Genomic DNA, 17406 nt, shown 5'->3' on the forward strand with positions numbered 1-17406 from the left:
TTCAAGCACTGTTCTGAAGGGTTTTCTGCCCAAATCCTTGAGGCCACTTTGCATCCCTGCTCCTCCTGCCATGGCCACTGAGCACACAAATGCCTGATGAGTTGTCTTTTTTTTAATTTTCTGAGACTAGAAAAAGCTTTTGCAGAATAAAGTACCCAGCAAAGGCTGCTGGATTGGCCTGAATTTGAACACAAACACAAACCACTGGGCAGGTGCTGGGCCTGGGAACATCCCCAGGATCTGCTGTGAAATGTGGAATGGTGCTCTGGGTGCAAAAATTGTGTACAGAGCCAGAAAAGGCTGCAGGAGTTTAGATCAGGGACAACCCAGCAATAAATTCCTGAATTGCAACAGCTTTAACCAAGGATGGATGCAGCTCTTTGGGATATCAGGCCAAAAGGAGGGGAAAAGGAATCCTGAAGGATGGGATTTGATACCACGGCATTTTCAAACATGGTTTTAGGTAAATATGTGCAACACTGAAGGTTTAAGGATATTCTACAACAAATTCAGAGAGATCAGCCACAGTGGGGATCAACACGTGCTCAGGTTCTGTGCCCTGTGGGCTCCAGGAATTCCATTTGCACACTGCATTTACTGCAACTGCAGCTGATCAACTTCTTGCACACAAGTGAGCTGTGTAAGTTTTGGATGTAGCTCTGGACCTCATTTGCTCACTGACTCATTTTCTTCTCCCAGTTAGCTCAGAAACATGGAAAAAAATTCCTGCAAAAGTGAGCAAAGCCCCAGAGCCTGGGCTGAAGGGCAGCTCCAGTAACCATTGACATCAGCCTTGCACAGAAAATTTAAATAAGCAGGCTGCCTGTGTTGAATTTATCTAACAAAAACATCTCTGAAATCAAGAGAAATGTTCAACTTTGGATATAAATAATTTTACTTTCTGGGTAAGCAAGCTGCAGTTGTATATTTAGTCTGGTTTTATCTGATGGAGTGCTTATTTTATTTACTATTCTTAGAGCACTTTTAAACAAAATGTTGGCTTTGTTTCTCATTCTTAAGAGGAGCTTTGCTCATCATAGAGAAATCTCCTGCTTTTCCCCAGAAAGGATTTTCTCTGGCACATAAAATTCCCTGAGCCCCCTCAAACCCAAGGTGAGCCTCATGATTAATTCTGATCTAAAAGTTGTATTCACCTACAAAAATCACACATGCAAAGTCACTCTCCATGGAAAAACTGACAGAAAACTTTCAATTTTTTGCTGAAGTGCAGCAAAGCCCAGAAATCCAGACTCCCCTAAACCCCAAATATCCCAACCCAGCTGAGCTGAGGGCTTTGAAGTTTGAGTTCTGCACGGAGCAGCTGCTTCCCCTGAGCTCAGAGAGGGGATTCCAGCCTCAGAAAGGAAACCAGGCAAAAAGTGACACATTGAGCTGGTCCCCACAGCTGGGGACATGAGCTGGGGCTTGCTCTGAAGTGTGGAGCAGTGTCCTAAATACCAATGGGCAAACGGAGTCTCACAGCAGCACCCAGGGAAATACAAAGCACCTTGAACTAACCACAAACCACCTTGGCTGGCGGTGAGGAAAATGGGCACTGAGCTAAAGCTGTTACTACCCATTAGCTTCCCTCCCTAAAATCACCCAAGATTTTACTCACTTCATGATTAAATAAAGATTTTAGACCACTCAGCTAATCACAATCTCTGTTGCTCTATTAAAACACCCCACATGAACCCAACCCCAAGTGCATCTGAGGAGGATTTGCCTGGCAGGATTTCAGCTTGGAGTGCCCCATATATAAATATACATTTCTCCAGCACAGGGCTGTTTGTTTTGCAGCCTGAGGGTGCAGTTTGTAACCATATATCGGCATGGCTGGAGCCCAGAGGGAGGGGAGGAGGCTGCAGCTGCTCAGCCAACGTGCCCTGGCTCGAAGGGCATCTGGTGCTAAAACACCACAGCCCCGGGATCAGATGGCTCCAAGGATTCCTGTCCCTACCCAGAGGAGTTAAGGGATTCCAAGTGCACAGAAATGCAGCATTTCAGCCTCCAAGGCACATGAAGGAAGCAGCCTGCCTGCTTTGGAAGGGCTGCTCCAGGCCAGCAGGGTTTAATGCTCCTGGAAATAAGCACGTGCTGTTTGCTGCATTTTTTGAGACCAGGCTCAGCATTAGAAACTCATGACTAAGGCTGCAATAACAGGCAGGAGCAGCAAGGACAAAGTCATTTTATAGCAGCTTCAATTTTTATTTTCTAAGGAATTATAGCCTTGTTAACAACAACAAAAATTCTCTTAGCACGCTGTGTAAAAACACCAGACTGAGGGACTCATGTGGAATAGAAAATCCTTGAGTACAGACAGTCTTGCCAAGAGCCACAAATGCATTCAGTGCTCAGCTCAGCGAGGAACAAATATCCCTGCACAGCCACTTCTGTGAGCTTCCCCTTTTGTGGCAATTTTCATGTCTCTGTTCTCAGGCTTTAAGATTCTTGTTCCCTTTTCTCCTTCTGTACAACTCATTGTTCCTTCTTGCTGGATCCCAGACAAGACTCGACCAGTGATTCAGAGGCAGAAGGAAGTTCTAATTCAGCAGTTCAACTGATGTGGAGACACCACACCACTGCTGGGTAACTGTAACACATCTATGAAGCAGGAGGGAAAAGCCACAGTACATTTTATTGCCAGGGCAATAAGAATGCCCAGAAACGGAGCTAAAAGAATGCAAAAATCACCAGACTCCATCCACTAAAAATCTCCAAGTCCTGAAGCTCTGAATCTCCAGACTCACTAGCAGACCTTTAGCAGGGCCTACAGAATGAAACAAACCCCACCTGTAGGAAAAATTCATGTTTAAAGCTCCTGGTCCTCACCTTCTTTAGCAGAAGTTGGATATCCAGCAAATCCCTGAACTCCTTAATAACAGGAATACGAACTAGGAGCTCTCCAGGCCACTGAGACCTATTTCATACCTGCTGGTTTTGCAGACAAATTCACTTATTACACTTTTCCTCAGGCCTCTTCACAAGAACTGATTGTAAACAACTCTGCTGGAATGATACACCTGGAATAATTCACCCCCAGGAGTGGAAAACACAATAGGGAGAGAAACTCCAAAGGGCCTGTGGTGTTTTCTGCCATTTCCTTTCACTGGGGATATTAATGATGTAATTTTAGCAGGGCTGCCCCTCTGAGTGATGGCTAAAAATAGCACCCACACCCTGCACTGATGAAATGCATCCACTCCAGGCAGGGAAGTCATGCAGCACAGCAAGCCCTCTCCTTCTTTTTTTTCCAGGGAGAAATAAAAGAACAAGGCAGAAAGCAAATGAAACATTAACCTTTTAGCTTAGCATTTCTGTGCACCCAAGAAAGAAAATTTACTTTAATCAAAAGCATTGTCTTGCATAATTACAGCCTGTGACTCTCCAGCTCAAAAGAACAAAAGAAAATTAAATTAGAAATGAAGGACCTAAACAATGCCAAAGTTGACTGTCTGTCTCCTCTGCTTGTGTGGCACAAAGGAGCAGATGAGATCCACAATTCCATGGAAGGCTCCAGGGAGTACAAGGGACCACAATCAGAGGGTTTGGGGCAGCAGTGCCCCTCAAACTTTGAGTTCCCACTGTCTGCAACCCACAAATGAGATTTCATTCTCATTTCAGTCCCTAAAACCAATCCAAGAACAGCTCCAGCTGCTTCCCTTCCCCAGCAATGTCTGCATGCAGGTCCCAGGATCAGGCTCTGCTCTGGCACTTTCCAACAGACACCATTCATCACAACTCCATTAAGCTGTCATTAAACATGAGAACACAACTTCCTTTAAACAACCCCAAAATAACTGAATCGCGGACACAATTCCACTGCTTGGACTCTTCTCACATTTGTTCTTTCATATCATGGAATGGTTTGGGTGGGAAAGGACCTTAGAGCTCATCCGGTGCCAGCCATGCCATGGCAGGGACATCTTCTGCTGTCCCAGGTGGCTCCAAGTCCATTCCAGCCTGGCCTTGGGCACTGCCAGGGATCCAGGGGCACCTGTGCCAGGCCTGCCCACCCTCAGAACCAATAATTCCTCCCTAATATCCATCCCAAACCAACTCTCCTTCAGTTTGAAGCCACTGCCCCTGTCCTGTCACTCCAGCTCGTGATGAAGAGTCCCTGCCCAGCTCCATGGCAGGCTGAACCAAACTTCATTTATTTATTATTTCCAATTTCAAGAGTTCAATTGAACTCAATTATTATTGAGCCCAAATTTCATTTATTTATTATTTCCAATTTCAAGAGTTCAATTGAACTCAATTATTATTGAGCCCAAATTTCATTTATTTATTATTTCCAATTTCAAGAGTTCAATTGAACTCAATTATTATTGAGCCCAAATTTCATTTATTTATTATTTCCAATTCCCAAGAATTCAACTGAGCTCAATTATTATTGAGCCCAAATTTCATTTATTTATTATTTCCAATTTCAAGAGTTCAATTGAACTCAATTATTATTGAGCCCAAATTTCATTTATTTATTATTTCCAATTCCCAAGAATTCAACTGAGCTCAATTATTATTGAGCCCCATTTTCATTCATTTATTATTTCCAATTCCCAACATCACCCATTTCTCCTACAATATTTGGTATCTTTTCCCTGCTGCAGTCTGATTCTTTCCAAACTCACAGCCTCCCATGTCTGCAGAGAAAAGCCCCCAGTGAGAATTCTAATGCTGACATCAAAGGCAAGCAAGAAACCTCAGATTTATTTTAAATACCCAGAAATTTGCAGCTCTGGACCCACAACTATGAGAGAGATGACTCCATTTTTAACTTGTATATTCAGATACCTCTAAAATCTCCAGCTACCTATTGAGAAAATTGTTGTGCTTTAAGCCTATTACCCTCAGATATGGAGGCAAGAATTCATCTAAATGGAAAGGTAGATGGAAATGAAAAATGTGCATTGGAAAATGGGGGGATTTAGGAATAAACTGTTAAGGGAAGGAACATTTACCAGCGAACAAGTAACCAGCTGTAAAAGCTTCCTGAGCATGACATGCAGCAGAAAATTGCCATTTAGTCATTAGTACAGTGGTGTCAGGATGTAAAATGGGCAGGGATGTGTTGGATTTCTAGGAATACATGTGAATCACTCCTGCTTTCTTCTCTGAAGTGCCAATTTTTATCCAATTTTGTTTAAGGGCTATGTGGGCCTATATAGGATAAGCAAGGCATTTATCTTAAATTCTTTCCTAAATTTTTGCACGGCCCTGTTTGAGATGGCAGCAGAATGGGCTATTTCAGAAACGCCCAGATGTTCAGGGTGCTGCATTCTGAAGGCAGCAGGAACAGCTGAGCATTTCTGAGCATTTCTGAGCATTTCTCACACCCCTCTCTCCATCTGCAGACACAGCAATGTCCAGCCCCACTGAGCCACTGCCAGGAGGCAAAAAGCAGCAGTTAAAATGTCCCTTCTTGGGGTTTTTGGTTCTTTTCTCAGTCTTGAATTACATATTTGTTATCCCTCCCTATTTGTTAATTTCTTAACTTTTAAATTTCATCTCCTGCTTTTAATTAAGGATTTTCAGTAATAATGCAGGTTTAAGCATTAGTTCCACCACAGGAAAAGCTCTCCCAACACCTTTTTTCTGCCTCAGAAGATGGGCTGTATGAAACCATTACCATTAAGATGTGAGAAAAACTGTTTTTCACCATTTAATGTGATTTTAATGAAAAGCTGGAGTTGCTTTGTTGTTTCCATTATGGGAAGGAGGTCATGCTGCTGCTTCCAGAGCTGTTGAGGTAATGACCAATAATTTCACCTTCATTAACAACTCCTGTGCCACTGAAGGCACTTCCAGGACTCCAAAGACATGGAAATGGGAGAATCCTTCTAGGAATGCACATCCTGTGTGTGGCCTCCTGAGAGAGCCATGGAAAAATGCAAATAATATTAATTAAGAGTTTATAATCTCACAGTAGATATTGATGAGTACATAGTCCTTACCCAAGATCAGGAATGTTCCTGAGGATGGCATTAGAGAGGTAAAATACTTGGCACAGCTGGATTTACCAGCATCCTATTCTTAGAATTTAAATTTTTCTGAGTAGCTTGATTAAATTAATTGTAAACAAAAGTATCATCCAGCTCCCACTGAAGCCAAACTGAATGGACTCCTCCAAATTAAGTGTTCTTTGTCAAATCCTATTGTAGCAGAAAACTGCTCATTTCCTACTGTTTAATAAGGAAATTGTACTGCCCAGCACACAGATCTTTATTTTTAACACAAGGATAAATAAAATCAAGATGAATGATGGGGCTCTGAGCAACCTGGGCTAGTGGAAGAATGAGATGAACTTTAAGGTCTCCTCCAACACAAATTCTGGGATTTTATGGATTACCAAGGAGCAAAACAAGGCCTGATTTCCCACAGATCCAGGCTGTACCTCAGCTGCTCTCACTTCTCCTGGAGGAAGCATGCATGAGTCTCTTCTATGCAGACACCACTGTAAATAAAATCTCTAAATAGCTTTGTTAAATTTGAATGAATTTAATCAACAGGCTCAGCAGTTAATTAGGTAGGGACCAAGCAGAGTGATTCTACCTCCTCACTGAGGAAAAACAGGCAGGAAATCCAAACAAAACCAAAGTTAGAGAATCACTCAGCAGCTTCAGGGTAAGGCCCTCAGGTTAAATGCTTGATATCCATTATTTTGATGTCCATCATTTTAGGGGAATATGGGATCAAGGCAGATGGTGTGGACACAACTAAAACTGCTCAGAGGAAATTAAAGAATGCTCTGGGAAATGAACCCCAAAAGAGCCACAGGAAAACCCACACAGAGCATCCTTCACTGCAGCTCTGGGTGTGCTGGGGTCCTCCCTGTGGAGCACAAGGGGCAGGAATGGGGGCCATGGATCCCAAACCCAGCCAGGCAGTGTCTGTGCTGCCTCCTCTTCCTCCCCATCCACCAGGCAGTGTCTGTGCTGCCTCCTCTTCCTCCCCATGCACCACAGCAGGGTCTGTGCTGCCTCCTCTTCCTCCCCATCCACCAGGCAGTGTCTGTGCTGCCTCCTCTTCCTCCCCATCCACCAGGCAGTGTCTGTGCTGCCTCCTCTTCCTCCCCATCCACCAGGCAGTGTCTGTGCTGCCTCCTCTTCCTCCCCATCCACCAGGCAGTGTCTGTGCTGCCTCCTCTTCCTCCCCATCCACCAGGCAGTGTCTGTGCTGCCTCCTCTTCCTCCCCATCCACCAGGCAGTGTCTGTGCTGCCTCCTCGCATTCCCATCCTATCACAGCCATCCCAGATCTCTCCTGACAAGGCTCATTACAGGGAAAAGGAGGCAGTGAGGGTGACAAAATACTGATTCCAGCCTGGAGAGAAGATATAAGTTAACTTATTAACTTTTACCTTATTAACAGCTGATAACATCAATCTGCCAGAGTCCAAGTGCAGCCCCAGCATGAGGAGCTCCACTCCCTGCTCTACAACAACCATTCACCCTGGCTTTGGGGACATGAAATGGCTTTCTGTAAGCACAGGACAACTGAACTATCAATAAAAACATGAACTGAAATACATTTCTGATGGTTTTTAAAACCCTAAACTTGAGTATTGCCTTCATTGCAAAATCAAAGCTCCAACCTGAACTGAACTCTCAACTCCACATTGAGCAACGTGATTTATGCATCACCAAAAAATCCCTTACCATACAATAATCCTGTACCACAGGGGAAAATGTGCAACAGCCAAACATGTTTTTTTGGAGCATGCTAATCCTTGGGTTTGACTTCTAGAATTCACTTTAAATACTTGATATTCCTCAAACAACTTGTGTGGCACAGACAGAAGGTCAGGAATGCACTGCCTGCTGTGTGATCTCAACCTACATTGCTCAAGTTTAGAAGCAGAGCTCTCCCTTCAGAAGGAAAATGAACAAGGACATACACAAACAGCTGAAAAATTATATACAGTTGGGAGAGGGAGATTTTTCCTGAAGGATTATCATAGCCTAAATATTTCTTTAAGCTGTACCATACCAGTAGTTGACCCAATATTGTTGGAAATGATGCAGTTACTTAAAAATAGAATAATCCAGCTCCACAACTGATGCAGAACAAGGCAGTCTAAAGTCTGGACCTAAACAAAATAGATTTCAGAGCTTTTTTTTTTCCTCCCTCTGTATTTTCTGCTGGTGTCAAACATTTCAAGAGGAAAAGGCTGTTGGTCACCATGAAACTGGGAGAGCTCCTGCAGCCTGGTTTCTTATGGAAAAAGAATGAGTCAAGGAAGTGGGAGAGAAAAAAAAGGTGCAAGACCGTACAAACACATTTTGCCAAGGAAAACAGAGCAGCAAAAATAGTGCTGAGAAGTTCTGGGAGGCTGACATCACCCATTGCTGCTGCCTATTGTCATGAAATAATTCAGATCCCAGCCCTGGTTAACGTGACAGCCACCACAGCCACCTCCCAGTGATCCCACCTGGGCCCAGCAGCATTCTGCAAGCTTTGGACAGATTTACACCCCAATATTGATTGAAAACTCAATCAATATATCCCCGAGATGCATTTAGAGCTTGCTTTCCTTCATGCCCACAGACTTTTATCCAGTCAGCCATGTGCTGTTCCATGTGTTTGTCCAAGGCTGGGACACATCAAAGCTTTCAGGACCTTGAGTGTGGACTCAGAGCATCCCTTCAATTAAGCAATTGGTTTTCCTGTGCTCAGCAGAGCTAAATGGAGAAGAGATTGTAGAATAAAGGCTCCTGTCCCCATTTTCCATCTCAAAGCTTTACTCCTCACTCTCCAGAAGCAGTTTGTGCCTATCCTTAGATCCTGTGTCGCAAGGATTATGATTCAGCTTCACTCCAGGAGGATCAGATTTCAACAGTTGCCTCATTTGAAATCAGGCTGGCGTGGAGACAATTTGGAGGGTTTTGTGTGGCAACAGAGAAAAGGCAAGAAAAATACACAGGAAACACAAGAATAGGAGAGTTCCTGTCACTTTGCAGAAAATGAGACTTGTTCACTTGAGGAAATCACTGTCCAGGCGGCTCTGGGAGGGACAGGGCAAGGGCCACCTGCAAAATGAACAGGGATGAGCAACTTCTAAACCTCCAGAGCAGGAAACTTCACCCAGAGGCTGTGACAAATCAGGATTTTATTGATTTACTGAGATTTTTACTGATTTTACTGAGAGCAGTGGCAGCATGAAGCCTGCACAGGCTCTTCCTGGGATGTTTGTAACTTATGTTGACTTTATAATAAAGCTGCTTTTGTTCTGCACTTCAACATCTGGTCTAATGCATTTAATTCCTCTGTGCTTTTGGAAAATATGCTGTGGTCAGTGAGCATGTTTAATACATTGCTAAAATATGTCACATGCACAGAGCAGGACTTGCCTCCACTGCTCTCCACCTAATGGCCAAATCCTTGGAACCTGACAGCAAAAGAGTAATTAACAACATCTCTGGAGCATGGAAAATTCCTACTGCTTTTTTGAACAAATAAAAATAAGCTGATTTTTTCAGTCAGCTGTGATAACCAATAACTACTCTCTTTTGGGAATTACCCCAACCCTACATCCACAGGCTTGTTAAAAATTAGCTCTGTGCACAGGGCTTCCCATGGGCCACACAGCTCCTCCTGAACTTTGGAATAAAAATGGAATTTCTTGAATTTCCCTTTGCTACCAGCAGAGGATTGCCAGCAAAACAAAACAGTGAAAAGCAATTTTAACTCGTGACTTTTTTTAACCACTTTGCTACAGGGAAAGGCTCAGGAGATAAAAAAATGCCTAACCTTTATTTTAATTTATTTTGTTCAAATGTTGTTAAAACCATTACTAAAACCTGACTGCATTCTAGGAACAGTGGGAAGAGAGACAGAAAGCAACAGATCTCTTTTGGAATTTGAATTGTATGTAACCCAAGAATCTGTGTTTATCTCTGACCAGTGAGATCTGTCAGTGCCTCAATACCTGTGAACAAGCCTGGGTGCAGCTTCCAGCACAGCAGCAGATCCTGAGGACAGGGAAAGCCCCCACTTCCCAAAGTTACCTCCAGGTAAAACAACTCCTCATCTGTGGAAACAGCTTTGAACAGCCCTAAATCACTGGTCAAAACAGGAATAAAAAGCACAATTCAGAGCATGTTACAGCTGCTGGATTTCACAAGGGCTCTGTAAGTTTTCTGTGCCGTCTAGGTGGCCTGGAAAGGCCGGCGCTTCAAAGGACGAGGAGAGACTTCTGATCTTGTCTCGGTCTCGGTGTTTATTAATTGTTTATCTAAAAGATTTTCTTTCAGCCCGACAGAGGTCTGCACAGCAGCCAGCCATGGGCACACTGCGAGCCCCCGGGCGGTCACTTATCTTTATACCCGAAGTTACGTGTACAATATTTATCATTTTTCCCCAATACCTTCTACCCTTATTAACCGGTGCACTTCTAGTAATAACCAATCCCAAAGTGCCACCACCACCACAGAAGATGGAGGCCAAGAAGAAGAAGAAGAAGAACAGGACACGCCCCAATTCCTCCATCTTACTTCTTTAGACCCCCCTGTACAGAAATCCTAAACCCTGTGTTTTACACTCTAATTAACTTATCCCTTCACCATTCACCCAGTGAATTCCTCCCATCCTCATACAGGTGTCGTCTCCTGTGTAGGATCAAAGTGCAGCCACCAGACACTTCTGGCAACATTCCAGGACTCCCGAGCCCCCCAAGGGTGATCTCGGCCACTCTGCACCTCCATCCTGAGGTGCTGAGATCCCACATCGCTCCACATCCTTCTTTCAGAACCCACCTGTATTTTTTTTCTCTACTCGCATATGGCAATTTTTTAAACTTTGTTTTATAAAAAAAAAAAGCCCAGATAGAGCACAGATCCCCAAAACATTGATGCCAGCAGGCACAGAACTTCCCAGTGCCACAACTTTCATTTGGAAGCAATGTCCACCTGCTTTATCCCATTTTACCACAGATATGTATGCAGGGACAAAGGGGTTTAGCCTGGAGAAAGAGCAGGAAAAAATTTGAGGAATTCTGATAAAAAACCAAGAGTTTGCTGCTCACCACTCTCAATAACTTGAGTATTGCAGCACAGATCCAGCACCTGCCCATGGAATCACACAATCTTTAGGTCCTTTCCAATCCAAACCATCCCACAATTTCTGATTTAATGCGTGACAGTGCTCCCACAGCGAGCTGGGCCCCTGAGGTAAAAGCAAAGGTTGGTGCACTTCTCAGGCTGACAGTCCTGTTAGAAATTCATGTCCTGAGGCAGCACAGTCCTGAAATCCCTGCCAGGTACCTGACAAGTCTCTGCACGAGCTGTGCAAACACTGCAGCTCCACATCCAGGAGCACACACTGCCCCTGAGAGAGCCAGCAGAGTGCTCCTCTCTCCCTGCCTCCCTCCCATGCAGGAACTCCAACATTTGATGCCAAAAGTGGTGGATTAAGGAAAACAGTCACTGAGAGCTTCCAGGCCCAAGCTACTACAACCCCAGTCACTGTTCAGCTGTGGAGAGTAAATTAAATTACTGACATGTCTCCAAATGAGGATTAAAACATTCCCTGGGTTAATACAAACTGTCTCTAATCCAGCTAAGCACAACAAATACTGCACCTTTCTCATTTTTCTTTTCTTTCTCATGTTTCAGCTCCAGCCTTTTTAACTGAGACACTTCCAGCTCCAGGGCTTTGCCAGGAGAGGAATGCTGACCTTGGGCAGCTCATTACTTCTGGGGAGAAATCCTGTCCTGTCAAGCTGCCTGAAACCAGGCTCACTAAAAAACAACATGAAAACCAAGCATCCCGTGCTTCCATGACGCTCCAGGAGCTTTCTGTGCTCCAGGTTAAAAAGTTGGTGGGTCCTGCCAAATGAAGAGCTGTGTTTGCTATGAAAATGAGGAATATAAGTCAGGAACAGTGCATTCAGGTGGTAAATAATCCTAAATTGCACTCCAAGCTGAAGAAAGAGAACTCCAACACATGAAGGAGAATTCAACACTGCTGTTGAAGCAGAAAGCAGAATATCAGTATTTGTTCCACACCCCCTTTTCCCAACCCTCACTGAGGCAGTCTGTAAATTCAACTGAACACCAGGCAGGTATTCTATAAGAGAAAAACAGATCAGAGCAAAACCTAATTAATTTTCACAGCATACCATGACTAATCTTAGCATATATGGTACTGGAATAGCAATCACTGAGTACAAATGAAAACAGTGTTGAACCCTGTCCTATTTTTAATCAGATGAAAGCCACAAACCCAGCCATGCTTCTGCTTAGTGCTGCGTTTTCTTCTACCCTGATGGTTTTTACAGCTGGAGAAATGGCTCCTTGCAGCATTACTGGGCTGTAAAAAATGCCTGCTCCTTCCACTTCTGGGATTACAGGGGAGTGTGTCACTGAGAAGGAGGCAACTCAACATTTCCTGGGACATTTAACCCTTCCTGAGCTGTATCAGATCTTCTGAGTGAAGATGTGTTGTGAAATTACTGAATTTCTGTGGTATCAAATACTACTTGCAAAGTTCTATAGGAAGCCAGTGGAAGAAAAGAGAACAAAATCCAAATTAAAAAATGTAGATGGTGCCTGACAGTATTTTTAATGGTATTGGAAGGCAACATATGAGGGCAGATATTTCCCCTGATTAATTCTGCCCTACAGGGCTCACAAAAGCTGTTCTGCACAAAGAGCAGCTCCCAGTTCAAAGACTTTCCTCATTACCAGTGATCTTTAAAATGCATTAAATAAAAATACTGCTAGTCACATTTTAGCCGAGACATTTTCATATTTGCAAAGAGAGCCTGGAGTGTGGAAATGGAATAATTAACCCTGATTTGCTAAGGCCAGTTTTTAGCCAGGTCAGTATCCAATACAGCATTAGAAAAACCAGATTTATTTTGTAACAGAGAAAGGTGCAAAGTCTCCTCTCTTCCACTTCTCTTCATTCAGTTCATACTTATAAAGCAGGAGAAAGGTGGAAGTGGCAGCCAAACTGTTTAAATGCTTTTCCCCTTTGATAAAGCAAGAAATATTTCTTGCTTTATCCAAGAAATAACCTGCTGAGAGGTGCAATGTCCACGATACCCACTCTTGGAGAATATTTCTTGAAAGCAAGGCTGGCATTTCAAAAGGAGGTATCTCAAAAAACCTTCTTGTTTATTTCCTAATGGAAAAATCAGGATATTCCTCTTTCACTGATCATTTCTCCCTGACACTCACTCTTCCTACAAATTTCTGTGCAACTTTGCTAAGCCAGAAGTGAAGCAGCAAAATTCCAGCCTCCAATCCCAATGAAAATAAAACTGAGCATCACCAAGGATCTGAGGCAGCAGCACAAGGAGAAGGACAAACCTTTGGAGTGTTTCCCTGAAGGCCTCTTGGGTAGTGACTCCTCCATGGAATGTGTGGATGTGTGGAGCACATTTTCCAAGCTGTTACTGACACTGTTGATGGGGGTCTCTGACCTTGGAGTGACCTGGAAGGAAAAGTACAAAAATCCATTAAAATAAGCAGAGGGAACACACAAACATCACACCTCCTCTGGAGTGAGGGATCCCCTGGGAAGGCACTCAGGAGAAGTTGGTTTCTCTCAGAGCTGAGGGTGTTACTCCTGATATTCCCCAAGTAACAGTTCAGGGAAGTGCTTTCAGTCAGCAGCTATTCACAAAGGGAGATTATCTTGGCTAATCTAAAAAGCTCCTTACAGCATAATTCTTTTTGAAACAATACTCACCCAGCAGTCAATTGCAGAGAGATTGCAAGACCTTTAACCTCTGCACACAACACATTTTAACTTTTCCACAAGAAAACTGGGGAAAAGGGCTCCTGGAAAATGTCACTTTTACATTATGACGCTGTGCTGGTTTTGGGTGGCCTAGAGTTAATTATCTCACAGTAGCTGGTGTGAGGCTGGTTTGGATTTGTGCTGGAAGCTGTGGAGAACTCAGGGATGTTTTGGTCACTGCTGAACAGGGCTGACAAAGATGAGGCCTTTTTGGGTTCTTATTCTACCCCACCAGCACAGAGGCTGGGGGGACACGAGGGGTTTGGAGTGGGGACACGAACACGAGGGGTTTGGAGTGGGGACACGAGGGGTTTGGGGTGGGACACGAGGGGTTTGGGGTGGGGACACAAACACGAGGGGTTTGGGGTGGGGACACGAACACGAGGGGCTTGGGGTGGGGACACGAACACGAGGGGCTTGGGGTGGGGACACGAGGGGTTTGGGATGGGGACACGAGGATTTGGGATGGGACACGAGGGGTTTGGGGTGGGGACACGAGGGGCTTGGGGTGGGGACACAAACACGAGGGGTTTGGGGTGGGACACGAGGGGCTTGGGGTGGGGACACGAGGGGTTTGGGATGGGGACACAAACACGAGGGGTTTGGGGTGGGGACACAAACACGAGGGGTTTGGGGTGGGGACACGAGGGGGTTGGGGTGGGACACGAGGGGCTTGGGGTGGGACACGAACACGAGGGGTTTGGGGTGGGGACACGAGGGGTTTGGGATGGGGACACGAACACGAGGGGTTTGGGGTGGGGACACGAGGGGTTTGGGGTGGGACACGAGGGGGTTGGGGTGGGACACGAACACGAGGGGCTTGGGACGGGGACACGAGGGGTTTGGGGTGGGGACACGAGGGGTTTGGGACGGGGACACGAGGGGTTTGGGACGGGGACACGAGGGGTTTGGGGTGGAACACGAGGGGTTTGGGGTGGAACACGAGGGGTTTGGGATGGGACACGAGGGGTTTGGGACAGGTCATGGGCAGCCAGCAGAGCAGAGCTGCTCCAGGGGATATTCCAGCCTGTGGCATCATGCTCAGTACAGGAAGCTGAGGGAAGAAGGAAGCAGGGGACATTCAGTGACCCCAATACCATTCCCCAGTCATCGTGACCCATGAAATTCCCTGGCATTGCTAATCTCTGCCCATCCATGGGGAATTGGTTCCTTTGCTTGGCTTGCATGTGTGGCTTCTGTTTTCCCTATTAAATTTATCCTAAGCCAGGAGTTCTGCTCCCCTGGCATTGGGATGGGAGAGAGTGGGAAGAGGGAAGTGGCTCCATGGGGCTCCATTACCTCTCCAGAGATGAGACTCAAGGCATTCCCAAGCATTTCCACAACAAATTGCAATGAAAAATTCTCAGCAAAACCCTGATTTTCTTGTCTTTGCCATTTAATAACCTGTCGTGATCATATTTCAATGGAAACTTCGACACTAGCAATGCCCAAGCAGAAGGCTGAAACATCAAAACAAAAAAGGGTTTAAAAACCTTGGAAAGGTGCTTTAAAGAGGGAGTTGAGACCAACAAAAACACTCCCAGTACCTACTCAGAGGAACTGTGTGACTTGAAATTCAATTGTTCCATCTGGAATCAACCTGAGCTGTAATTAGAATTCCACATGGATTTTTAGCCTGGCACAAATGACAGGAGAAAACGTGCATTTGCCACAACAAAACGAGTTCTCCTTCACTCAGGGTAACTCAGAAGCAGCAGCTCCAGGTCCCTGGTAGGGAAAAGGCTCCCTCAGACCCTGCTAACCTGACACAGTGCCCCTGAGCTGGGAGAATTTTGCAGAAAACAATTCTTTGCACACCCTCGTGCTCCATGGTGCCGTCAGTCAGCACACACAATGCAAGTCAGAAATAGCACAGCCCCACTCCACACAATTACCTATTGTGAGCTCCATTTTAAGAGTGACATTTATAGATTTATACACACTTAAGGCAGTGGAACGAGTGAAAGGCTCCATATACTTGACATCCATAAGAAAGCTTCTACGTGTAAAGAAATCAATCCAGGATGGCAGATGAGTGTCAGGAAAAAAGAGGGTTACAGGGAGCTGCTTTCCTTTTCAGCACTTCTTGACAAAAAAACGAAGTTTATTTTATATATATAATGCAAAAATGTTATATTTATCTAATTATACATTGTTTCTTCAGCACAGCTTCCCACCACTAACAAAACTTAACACGAAGCTTTTCCTTAGAGCAACCATTGAAGTCCCAGCTTGGCAGGAGGGTGGGCAAGAGCTGAAATTTCCTTTGCCAGAGTCAGTCTTTAGCTGGGCTTATCTCACACAGCCTCTCTCCTGGAGCTCATTAAACTCTCCCTCCAGCCCAGGGCTGCTGGGAGGAAGTTCCAGAGGGCTGAGCACCATCCTCCTGGCAAAGGGACAGCCCAGAGGAGCAGCCTGGGAAAGGAGCTGCCTTATCCTGGACAACCAGGTCCCAAATATTCAGAATAATCAGAAATATAAACACTCAGAATGATTGAAGCTGGGTAGAGCAGCCCCACAGCTCCAGAAAAATCTCTGAACAAGCAGTTTGTTACAATTTATTGCCTCTTATCTTGTATTCCCTCCTCTCCACTCTCCTTACAACAAGCATCGCGTGCAGCTTATAATTTGCATTTTGTTTATACATAACCTCCATTTTTTTGCCATAAAGATTTAATTTTCCTAGACTTGCTGAGGATTAATTTAGCCCATATGTCTTGTCTGCCTGAGCTCATACTATCTGATCCCGTCTCACATCAAAGCAGCTCCAAATTGGCCTAGAAAAATCACAAAGCTCTGATTAGTTCCAAATGGAGCACTTTGTTAGGGAGCTGAATGGTGTTAGAACCACTGAATCCCACTGCTTAAAGCTTCCATTCCAAATTCTGAAATCATTTTTTCCACTGACTTAAACATCACGATACTGCAAGGGTTTGGATTTGTTTAGGGGAAAGTGAAATAATGAAAAGTGGTTTGCAAATCAAAGTTCCAAAATAGTAACAGCAATTTTTTTCTCCTTCTTTCTTTTTATTTTTTTTTCCCAACTTGAGGCCAAGCCAAACAGAGGAACAATAACCCATCAGCTCAGGGCTGCAGGAGATATTGTCCTGGGAGGGTTGGGAGCAACACTGGGAAAAGCTTCACAGGAAGGACCTGTCCAAATTCAGCTGCAGAAATTCAACATCAAGTAAATTCAGGAAGGAGAGTTCTCCATAGCTGAACACTCCTGAATCCCTGGGTTAGGCTCAGCACACACAGCCACTCAGGACAAACTGGATTTGGAATAAAGAATGAAGCATTCCAGGGAGATAAGGGTTTGGAGAAGCAGGGAGCAAATTGCTTTGGACCTTTTAGGAGCTGTAACATCTCTGAGAAAGCCAAGATGCCATTTAGGAATAAACATCTGCAGCTCCAGAACTGTTCAAGGCTTGTTTTCTGAGGCACTAACAGGCCACAGAGAAGATGGATAAGTTGGCATCACGGGAACCAGGAATGTTCAGGCCATACATCATAACAAACCACAGGAGTGACATTTTATAAAAGCAGGAAAAGTCCCCATGAATCATTCAAGGTCTAAGAAAAAACAGCATTAGACCTTTGAATAAAACTGGATTTTTCTACAGAAATTGCTTGAGAACCTCAGCAGAAACAGTCCATA

The 17406-nt window shown here is 44.6% G+C and overlaps 1 protein-coding gene across 1 annotated transcript in view; it reads right to left on the minus strand.

The window, feature by feature from the left end:
* The window catches only part of ZCCHC14 (zinc finger CCHC-type containing 14), a 51492-nt gene that overhangs the window by 23361 nt on the left and 10725 nt on the right, over window positions 1-17406 (minus strand). The window contains exon 2 of the mRNA XM_058813455.1: window positions 13316-13439. Coding sequence (XP_058669438.1) covers window positions 13316-13439 — 124 coding nt within the window. The remainder of the gene's footprint in view (window positions 1-13315; window positions 13440-17406) is intronic.

The sequence above is a fragment of the Ammospiza caudacuta genome, chromosome 13 (assembly GCF_027887145.1).
Source record: "Ammospiza caudacuta isolate bAmmCau1 chromosome 13, bAmmCau1.pri, whole genome shotgun sequence".
NCBI lineage: Eukaryota > Metazoa > Chordata > Aves > Passeriformes > Passerellidae > Ammospiza > Ammospiza caudacuta.